Source organism: Apis cerana, linkage group LG7 (assembly GCF_029169275.1).
Source record: "Apis cerana isolate GH-2021 linkage group LG7, AcerK_1.0, whole genome shotgun sequence".
Lineage (NCBI taxonomy): Eukaryota > Metazoa > Arthropoda > Insecta > Hymenoptera > Apidae > Apis > Apis cerana.
The window spans coordinates 3,066,457-3,076,942 of record NC_083858.1 but is presented as its reverse complement, the minus strand read 5'-3'; the positions used below and the strand labels follow the sequence as shown (position 1 = coordinate 3,076,942).

At 21.0% G+C, this 10,486-nt stretch overlaps 3 protein-coding genes across 6 annotated transcripts; 2 read left to right on the top strand and 1 right to left on the bottom strand.

Moving 5' to 3' along the window:
- Window positions 1-338: 338 nt before the first annotated feature.
- LOC107998478 (prion-like-(Q/N-rich) domain-bearing protein 25) lies at window positions 339-6,466 on the bottom strand. 3 transcript variants are annotated; one of them, XM_017057783.3, is made up of 7 exons: window positions 6,310-6,466; window positions 3,635-3,793; window positions 2,457-2,574; window positions 2,234-2,371; window positions 1,873-2,145; window positions 1,640-1,786; window positions 339-1,524 (listed from the first exon to the last, which is right to left on the bottom strand). In XM_017057783.3, exons 2-7 carry the CDS (start codon window positions 3,716-3,718, stop codon window positions 1,454-1,456), a joined length of 831 nt encoding a protein of 276 aa, XP_016913272.1. In that variant the 5' UTR covers window positions 3,719-3,793; window positions 6,310-6,466; the 3' UTR covers window positions 339-1,453. The 3 variants fall into 3 exon arrangements, with proteins under 3 accessions (XP_016913272.1, XP_016913271.1, XP_061933658.1); XM_017057782.3 differs by having other exon boundaries at window positions 2,457-2,591; window positions 6,310-6,451; XM_062077674.1 differs by lacking the exon at window positions 339-1,524 and having other exon boundaries at window positions 1,605-1,803; window positions 2,457-2,591; window positions 6,310-6,451.
- Window positions 6,467-6,538: 72 nt separating this feature from the next.
- Window positions 6,539-8,717, top strand: LOC107998419 (rh5-interacting protein-like). 2 transcript variants are annotated; one of them, XM_062077675.1, is made up of 7 exons: window positions 6,539-6,592; window positions 6,709-6,885; window positions 7,037-7,186; window positions 7,803-7,931; window positions 8,091-8,234; window positions 8,306-8,416; window positions 8,494-8,717. In XM_062077675.1, exons 2-7 carry the CDS (start codon window positions 6,819-6,821, stop codon window positions 8,547-8,549), a joined length of 657 nt encoding a protein of 218 aa, XP_061933659.1. In that variant the 5' UTR covers window positions 6,539-6,592; window positions 6,709-6,818; the 3' UTR covers window positions 8,550-8,717. The 2 variants fall into 2 exon arrangements, with proteins under 2 accessions (XP_061933659.1, XP_061933660.1); XM_062077676.1 differs by lacking the exon at window positions 6,539-6,592 and having other exon boundaries at window positions 6,721-6,885; window positions 8,106-8,234.
- Window positions 8,718-8,861: 144 nt separating this feature from the next.
- On the top strand, window positions 8,862-10,421 carry LOC107998475 (large ribosomal subunit protein mL51). The gene is made up of 2 exons (XM_017057777.3): window positions 8,862-9,552; window positions 9,885-10,421. Exon 2 carries the CDS (start codon window positions 9,886-9,888, stop codon window positions 10,369-10,371), a length of 486 nt encoding a protein of 161 aa, XP_016913266.1. The 5' UTR covers window positions 8,862-9,552; window position 9,885; the 3' UTR covers window positions 10,372-10,421.
- Window positions 10,422-10,486: the final 65 nt, after the last annotated feature.

Below are 10,486 nucleotides of genomic sequence, written 5' to 3'. Positions count from 1 at the left end.
CACAATTTATAATAATAATATATTTATAATAAAAATCTTATCAATTTTTGTTTTCTTTTAGAAAAAAATTTTTTAACATTTTTAATTTTTATTCATTAAATATAAATTTTTTTTTAAATAAAATATATATTGTAATATTAAGTAAAATTATAAATTTTAAACTTCAATTTTTGACATTAAATTAATTATTAATATGATTTTATTTACTAATGTATATTAAGATTAAATTTTTTTTCTTTCTTTTTTTTTGTTTTAAACATTATTAATTAACTTAAAATCTTTAATTTATAAAATTTAATTTCTAATTATATTATGCAAAAAAAAATTAAAAATTAAAAATCTCATTATTAAAAAGATTTATTAACTTTATTTTATAATTTTATCGTAATTTAATTATATCAAAATTTTTACTTAAAAATGCAAATTAGATAAAATTTATTATTTTACTTATTATATTTGCTCGATAATATCTAACAAAATACAATTTTTACTTAAATTAATATATATTTAATTTATTTAAAAAAAAACACTAACGATAATAATAATAATTCTAAAATAATGTAATTTCTTATTTTAAATATACAATAATATCAAAGATGAAAAATACAAAATATATATCAATAAACTGAATATATATCAATGATTAAGTACTTATATATTCGCTTATTTCTAAAAAAATATTTTTTATCTATTTCCTATAAAATAACAGACTATAGATTCATAAAATACTGTCTTCAATTTAAATAAAATTAAACGTTTAATTTCTAGATATTCTTCTATCAAGAAATATTTATAAATACTAGTCGTATAAAAAAAATAAAATACTGTTGCTTTATCCTATAAAAAAATTCAAGCTGACTGTAATGAGATTCCAAAGAATCACAATATATTGTTGACACATGCATTTATATAAATATTAAATGATATTTCACTTCATATCAACGAATTACTCAGAAGCTAAATTAATTAATTTCAAACTTTGCAAAAATAAACATTTAATGTTTAATTTTTTATAAATTAATTAATTAAATTTAGCTTCTAAAACATTATTTTTTTATAATTATCGAGATATCAACGCAAATGATGAAATATGAAATGATTATTCGATTGGTATTCATTAACAAACATATCGAATTTGTTTCTTTGGCACAGTTTGCAAGATAAGTATAGAAGCGGTCGCGAGAATGAATCGCGCAGTAGCGCAGTCTGAGCGTGTTAATTGCATGCACAGCGCAGGAAGTCTTTAAACGGTTCGGTGCACCCAACCTATTCTCTCGATGCACTCAGTGCGCAATTCTATGTAGTCGTGGTGTCATCCAATGCCATATTGCTCTCCTACTTTTTTCGCTTTCTGTGCTGAATCGCGTCGTGTTTCAATTATGTCATCGAGAAGGTTGGAGATCAAAACTGCTCGCACATATGTACCTTTGCCGACCAAGATTCAACGTTTCATTTAGTTTTGTCTAAATAGTACGATAGATACGATCATTATGAGCAAAATAGGTAGAATATCAAACCGTGATCCTAAAAAATGAACATAATAAAAATATAGAATGATAAATAGAAATATATAGATATATAAATAGAAATAAATAGAAATAGAATGATAAATAAAACAGATATATTTGTTTCCATTTACCTTCGTTTACACATTTATTGTCCTGTCTCACATAATCTTCAATACATACACACACATTTTCCATGCACGTTAATACTTTACGTGTCACATTCTCATTTTCTTCATTTTGGTAACATTCGTACGTATTCGCGCAAGTTTCACCAAGTTCTGTAAAACAACGCCATCTATCAAGTATATATATATATATCTATATAACAAAGGAAAAAGTGAAGTTCGAGAAAGTGAATATTTACTTTTATTGAAATAACATTGCCTTATTTCGGATTCAAAGTGATATTGATTTTGACATCGACACAATCCATCAATGCATAGTGCATCAGAAAAAGTTTTAGTACATTGTATATCTTCCACGCAAATATCCAAGATATCCCTTGCAACTGGTAAACATTTTTGTCGATCTTCATTGATCACAGTTTCTTTTGTACAATCACACACTCCTCTATTAGTGCATGCAGCACCGTTGATGTGAATACATTCTTCCGATTGGCGACATGGTTTTCCAATATCTGTGAATATTTTGCAATTAGATATAATTATTTTTTATTCAATTTTTAATTAATATTTTCTCGAATCGAAAAAAAAATTTTGTCTTACCAATCATTTCATAGCAAGCATTTTGCACATAATGATATCCAGATATACAGCTACATTGGTTATTTTGACATGTCGTATTTGGTAAGAATGTTAAACATTGTCTATTCTCTATACAAGGAAAATCCAATCCTTCGGCCTCTAAAATGAAAAAATAAAGAATCAATGATCCAAGACTCAATATATCAAAATTAAAATCATATTGATGAATGAAATTTATTCTTACTTTTAAGACATACTTTCTTGTTACTTGATAAAATATAATTTTTTTGGCATTCGCATTGCATTATCGTCGTGTTGCAAAAAGAATTATTAATTTTACAATCTTTATCGATCTTGCAAATCTGAAAAATCGGAGCTCCTAAAAAAAATGTATTAATATTCTAAGAAATTCATCTAACATATAAATTATATATTAAATACAAAGATAATTTCAGAATACTATCGAAATTGTATTGCTATATGTTAAAATTTTGATAAATTTTGAAATTTCAATATGAAAAATATTAACTATAAACTATAATAATATAAACTAAGATATTTAGTTATTAAATTGAAATATTATATGTAATAAATATTAATGATATAATTTTGTATAATATATATATATAAATAATACATAATATATATATATAATACATAATCATAAATATATTTTCATCAAGAATGAATATCAGTTCTTTAAATATTTACATATAATATGTTAAATATTTATTTTTTTGAAATAATAGATTATTCAACAAAATGATATAATTTTATATTACTTTCACATATATTTTCAAAGCAAAATAATATATTTTCATTGTTCATATCTATAAATATTTAAAAACTTAATAAAAATTATTGTTATAATAATTAATATATTTTTTTATAATTATTTATATAATTAAATATATTTTTTGAATACTTCAAATATATAACAAAATTCATTATTAAAAAAATTTGAAGAAACTCTTAATATAATATAAATATTATAAATATAATTTAACAATACTTTAAACATTATAAAAAATTAAATGTATCCAAAATTTATTCTATTGTTTCTTTATACCAAAAAATAATTTCTTAAATATGAAATATTTAAAATTACTATTTTTATTCTGGAATTTCAGGAATTGTTAGAAAATTCCATTATTTTTTCTTTATAAATGATTTATATATTTTCCTCTAAATTTTTTATATAAATACAAAAAAATAAAATAAAATAAATATAACAAGAAAAATATTACAAAATTATGTTAAATATTAATAAAAATTTATCTATTTGAAATTAAATAATATTTAAGTATTCTTTTTCTCTTGTTAATTTTAGCATTGAAATTTCTTTTACATTTAATGTAGTCATATGAATTGCATTCAATATATATTAAAAAAAATAAAAAAGAAAAAAAAATATAATTGTACCTGCGCTTCGATTTCTATTATGTAAGATATCCGCACTGGAACAGTTTTTAATTTCTTTATCCGTCTTACATACGCAATGTCCATTATAACAAAATGCGTTTTTTAAGCTATTTGAGAATTCGATGCAATTATGATCTTCTTTACAAGGGATTGGTGGATCTGTAAGAAAAAAATTGTTTCTATTTCTTTTTTTTTGAACTTCGATAATATTAATTTATAAAATGTTGTTTAATTTTTGTCGTATAATAATATTAATTCTTCTCATATTGAATTAAACTATATAATAAATTTATTTCAATTATATAATTTATTATCATTAATTTGTATAATATAATCCTATAAAATTATAAAAAAAATAATTATTTTCTGATAATTCTTTGCTTAAATATTATTAAAGTAAGAATGAAAACATTTAACAAACTTGCAAAAAATCTTTTTTTTTTTACAAAATCAATCATCGGTTTTATCATCCTTGGGTCAAAGGAAAAAAAAAGCTTCGCAAATTTTCAAGAGATACATAGAATAATCTTATTATCGATTTTAGTTTTGAATTCCTATATCGTGTGACCATCATCATGCGATTCATTCTCATGAGTGGTTATAAATATAACATGCTGTATTGTTATTTAAGTTTATCTAAAGTATATCAAATTATCTCAAAGCATAACATTGATTTCTTGAAATATATTATTTTAATTATATGATACATTTCATTCGAATATAATACATTAAATATAAATTAAATTTATCCTATGTTATATCTTACTATTGACGAAACTATAACTATTTAATAATTACTTAATAAATATTAAATAATAAAATCAATTATATAAAATCTGATTGTAAATTCGAATTTAATAAGGAATACGTATATGTTGATTGATATAAATATTCATTATGATAAAAAAATTAAATTAATCGATATAATTAAAAGATTTTTCAGCTTCTGATGTAGATTAAACGAATAAAATATTATTAAAGTATATATAGAATTACATAAAAATTCAAATGAAATATAGAAATATAGAATATTTAATTTTATTTTCTTTTGTATTTTTTAATTCTGTTACATTTAAGACAATATAATTGTAACTTTCTTGAGAATAATATTAAACAATTATAATTAATATATCATTATATATCAATTAAAAACTTTTTATTTATCAAAAAAAAAAATTAAAATAATAAAAAAATGTAATATAGTTAAAATACAAAAAAAAATATTCGTAACAAATATTAAGAAATTGAAATTACAATAAAATTTTCTTTTGCAATGAACATTTTTAAAAATTATCATTCGATTGACACTGCTTCAATATCGTGAAGAGGTCGATTTTATTTTGAAGCGTAGCCTACCAACGTTTGTATACAAGCAATGAGAACAGAAATGTATATACCATTTCTTCCGAAGCAATAGCGTTATATTGACATGTCGGTTACTTCGAACGAAGTGACGTTAAATCAATTTATTAAATTTTACTGGACTTTCAGTTTCTCGAAGTTTTTTCATTGGTGTAATGTTTTAAAAATAACTAATATGGATAAAAATAAAATCTTTTGAAATAATATTTAAAATATTGCATGTATTTTGCAAGAATCATGCCGAATAAGAGAATACAAATCTTGCTTAAATTAATTTTCATCAGTTGATGCTTGTTTAATTACATTTCAAGAACATTGTATCTCGCGTATCTCTCATAATGTTCATGATTACTGCTTGATTCACTGCAAAAGTGAGCATTATAATATGCATAAAATAATGCGCGTAATTACAAAAGAATTCAAGAATATAACATATTTCATTTATATAATACTGGTAATAATATAATTACTACTGTACAAATTAATTACATTGTCAACGAGTAATTTGTTCGATGAAAGAATATTACAGTGTTGAATAACATTAAATAGATTAAACTTATATTGATAGTTATGAACGAGCAAATAAATTTCAGTTAAAATGTTTTTTATAAATGAAATGTAAATAAGTAAATGAAATATATTTAAGTCATAAAAATTAATCATTTCATGTTTTTAATTATATAAAAAATAATGATACATTATTTTTTCGATTAAAATTTTTTAATTTGATGAGTCTTTCACACATCCACATAAAAAAATTCTAAAAAATTTATTAGCATATTTTTAAATATTTATAAATGAAATGTATTATTTTTATATATATTTATAAGTATATATAAGTTATATAAATTATATTTATTAATTAAGATAAATTAAATAATTTAAAAATAAATTAATCATTTTAAAATAAGTAAATAAAAATGAAAATGATACATTAAATATAAAAAGAAACAAATTTAAGGGCCAATGTAACTCCAAGATAAAACTTATAATTTTAAGTGGTAATATTGTTTACGTATATATCAATGTTATTCTAATTATAAGATAATATTGGCAATTAAAAGATACATTTAAAAAAAAAAATAATAACTAATTATACATATTTATATAATATAAAAAAATGATAAAATAATGTTATAATAAAATATTCAAAGTAAACGTAAACATTTTAATATTTATATTATACAGAAAAATGTTATTATAAAAATGATATAAAAATATGTTATAAATTTTTGCATCAAATATTTTATTAATTATAATTATTTAAATTTCAAATTCAAAATAAAATTTTTAGATGTAAAATCAAAGCTTACCCAATTGATCAGTTACCGATTGATGAATCATAGAAATGATCACAAGAAGCAACATACATTTCTTCATATACCCGAAATAAAACATCATTGAAATTCTAGTATAATAGATTCACTTGCAAACAGAAGTATCGGTTCGCGATCGAGCATCAATAGCACACGACTGACGAACGCGAAGCCGTGTAGAACTGCAATTAACCATATTCTCCCACCAACCTGATTTTCTTTCCAGTTACTACCGACACCACTCTGATCGCATCTACTCGTAACTTCACCAGTTGAATCGGTAAGCGATCTTTTTCTATTTTTTCTATCATTCGTTTTAATGAAAAAAATATAAAGAAAAATATAATGAAATATAAAAACAGTTTAGTTTTTCTTATCTCTGATTCATTCGGTTAGATATATCATAGATAAGTGAAAAGATAACGATTATCATCGTAAGAAGAGCGTTTATTGCAAGCTTTTTAACGAAATATAACACAGTTTTTTATTCAGTACGAATAATAGAAATGAACGACCAAATTTTCAAATTTCTATTATTTTTTGCGAGTTTCCAATTACTTTTGGGCTTAGAACGTGAGTATCAAAGTATCGCAAGTATCAAAGTTTCAATATTTTTCAGAGTGTTCATAGATTCAAAATCAATCAATAAGAGACATAATCGAATTGAATCGTTTTTTGCTCTATATGTTTTATTTTTTATTTTTTATTTTTTCCTTGTTTTTAGAGGACACATTGGGATACGGAAATGTGAAGATCGGTGAGAAATGTGAGAGAGATCGTAATTGCATTCCAAATTCGTATTGCCGTGCGCAAAAGACATGCCTGTGCGAACAATATTTTTCCCCAACTTTAGACAACTCGATGTGCATCGCTAGTGAGTACTATTTCGCAAATGGCTACTGATTAATTTAAACATTTTATTTAAACATTAACATCAAAATCCTTACATAATTGAATATTATTTTAATATTATTGCCAAGTTAAAGAAATTTTATACATCATAAATGAATTCTCTTATTTAATAATATATAACAATAAAATCATTGTTAATGAAAAAAGTAAAATTTTATAAGTAAATTATAAAATTAATATAATATATATTAATCTGTAAGTTATAACTTACAATTTAATAATATTAATATTTTAATATAATAAATATTTTACTAATATTAATTAGTATTTTTTTTATTATTCTTATTTAATTAATATCTACTATAAAATAATAATAAACATTATTTTATGACACAGAGAAAACATTAAAACATTATACATATCATGCATACATATATAATTTGTTTATTAATTTTGTTTTTTTTGCAATGGTTTTTTATTAGTGTACATTATTATTAGTTGATAAATTACTACAATTATTACGATTAATAATAAATTATTACATATATATATATATATGTAATACTGTAATATTATCACATATATATATATACGTATTATTTTAATAATTATATTTATTTTTTGATTTGAAATGATAGGTGCCGGATTGAATTGTGCAAATGATTTTGAATGTAATACGATGGCAAATGCAGCGTGTAGACAAGGAGTATGTGCATGCAAAGATTCGTATATCTTAGATATAAATAATTCTTCAAATTGTGTCATTAGTAAGTAATTAGTATGTTTAAAAAATATCTTACATTTTTTATTAATTTATATATATACTATTTATATATATTACATATTTATTTATATATATTTATATTATATATTTATATATTTTACGCGCGCGCGTATATATAAGTATTGGTTATATGAATGTTTAGAGCCATTGATGGTAGGTGATCGCTGTCAAAGGACTGATGAATGTCAAGATATGTTTGGTCGTGCCATGTGCATTAATGAACGTTGCGAGTGCATTTCATCATACCATTTTGTGAATGAAACTGGGAAATGCATTCAAACACGATGTAAGGATAACTATAATTTTCAATTTCGAATTGTATTAAAAACTCAATAAATTGTCACATATTTTTTTCAGATTTATATCATACATGTTCGAACGATTACGAATGTAAAGGATATGATACTTTTAGTATTCTTGAATGTAAAAAAAATGAATGCGTTTGCAAAGAAGGGACTTGTAGCAAAGGTTAATAAGAATTAATTGTATATTGCAATATAAAAATCAATGAATTTCTTCAGTAACTTCTTTTTTCTTTTTTTTAGGTTCTATCGTTACTGTTTTTGGAATTCTTGTAATACCTATACTACTTTTAATATAAATTTCCAAATAAATTTTATTTTTTTTAATAAACTTTATTAATTTTTTAATAAAAATTTTTCGGTTTAGCAAATCATTGCATATTCTTTTTAATATTAACAATTATATGCGAAGTTTAAAATTAAAAGTATTGTATTGAAATAAACAATTTTTATTTCTATAGAAAAAATAATTTTCAATTTCACAAATAATGAAGCGGTAAAATATGGATCATTAAAATATGAAAATATTTAGTTTATATATATATCTATATATAAAAATTTATAAATGAATATTATGTAAATGATTATTATAAATATGATTCAATTAATTTATACACAGTGCATAATACAAATTTATATGTAATTTATATGCATAAAGTGATACAATTTATGATTTATTTAATTTTAATTCTTTTATTTGTTTCCCGAGAAATTTATTTCTAATTATTCTTACATATTTATTAATATAATATTAATCGTTCGATCAAATATTTTTTTTATGGTTTCATAAATTTTAGAAATTAATTTTTCTTTGCTTTAATTTGTTTTTTATTCATTATTATTTAAATTTTAATATTAAAAAATATCTTATGTAATACTTAAATAATAATAAAATAATTAAAAATTAATATCAATATATTCTATATTTTTCTATATTTTTATTCTATATTCAATTTTTAAATTAATCTCAAAATGATTAAACGAATGAGGATAATACAATAATGTGGTTTTTTTCTTTTATTTTTTAAGACGTAACAATTTATCATAAATATTAGATACTTTATTTTTATTTAAAATTGCAATATATTATTAACTACATATATTCTTATAACATTCTTATAATACATATATATAATGCTATATAAGTAAATATTATATGTCTAAGTTCAATTCTCATCATAAGTTTGTTGAGGTTATAGAAAAATATATTCATAATATAAACTATAATTATACGATAAAGATTTCATATAACAAATTGAAATAATATTATTTTACATCCGTACGATTTATATATTATTGAAGGTAAATTTTATTATATCAAAAATATGAAATTTATAAAATTATATTTAACATGTAGAAAATAAGGTTATATTAGCTATTCATAATATATATATATATATATATTATAAATATAAATATAAATAAAATATAATATAAATAATTTGAAAATTTAGTCTTATTTATAAGAAAAATATTTATTGAAAGAATTTAATATTACATTTATTTTTGTAACTTCAATAACATAAATTTCAATACAAAAATTTAATTATTACAAATTATATATATATATGTATAATATTCTGAAAAAAAGACATGTTTATCATATACTAATAAGATTAATTATAAAAATTTAGCATGTCATGGTTTTTGAAAGCAATGCATACAACTATGAATACATGGATACCTCAAGTGATACCTAAAAGATTTCGGTATTATGCAGATAAAATAGCTAAGGGTCCTTACTTAAGAAATTATGGCTATAAAGATCCTATAAATATGAAAGGATTGTTACCTCGTGGTGATGATAAAAAATTACCCATGCCAATATATAGACCAAAGAATGCTTGGTCTGAAAAAAGAGCATTGTTCGGTCAGAATGATTATATAGATATTTTGGGGTCTAATAATCTTCATCCAGCTAAAATTTTATATAATGTACCTTCTTGGTTAAGAGGTGTAAGTGGAAATGAATATCAAATATTAATTAGAAAACGGAAAATGCTAAAACATGGTATATATCCAATAGCAAGACCAACTAAATGGAAAGAATTGAATAAAAGAATAAAGTATTTATATAAATTTTTAAATAGAAAAACTAAAACTTACAGGAGTTCGCAATAATGTACATGTAAATAATTTGTAAAAAAAATATAATTGTAACAAAACAAGTATTCTATTCTTATTTATTTAGTAACATTAAAATCCTTGGATAATAATGATACACATTGTAACAAAA

Excerpts from the sequence above, each read along its gene's own strand:
- LOC107998478 (XM_017057782.3), bottom strand. The coding sequence starts at position 6,397 with ATGATGTTTTATTTCGGGTATATGAAGAAATGTATGTTGCTTCTTGTG. Across the intron at positions 2,146-2,233 it reads TGCTTGCTATGAAATGATTG|ATATTGGAAAACCATGTCGC; the intron begins GTAAGACAAAAT and ends AAATATTCACAG. Across the intron at positions 1,525-1,639 it reads CAATAAATGTGTAAACGAAG|GATCACGGTTTGATATTCTA; the intron begins GTAAATGGAAAC and ends TTCATTTTTTAG.
- LOC107998419 (XM_062077675.1), top strand. The coding sequence starts at position 6,819 with ATGAACGACCAAATTTTCAAATTTCTATTATTTTTTGCGAGTTTCCAA. Across the intron at positions 7,187-7,802 it reads CAACTCGATGTGCATCGCTA|GTGCCGGATTGAATTGTGCA; the intron begins GTGAGTACTATT and ends TTGAAATGATAG. Across the intron at positions 7,932-8,090 it reads TTCTTCAAATTGTGTCATTA|AGCCATTGATGGTAGGTGAT; the intron begins GTAAGTAATTAG and ends ATGAATGTTTAG.
- LOC107998475 (XM_017057777.3), top strand. The coding sequence starts at position 9,886 with ATGTCATGGTTTTTGAAAGCAATGCATACAACTATGAATACATGGATA.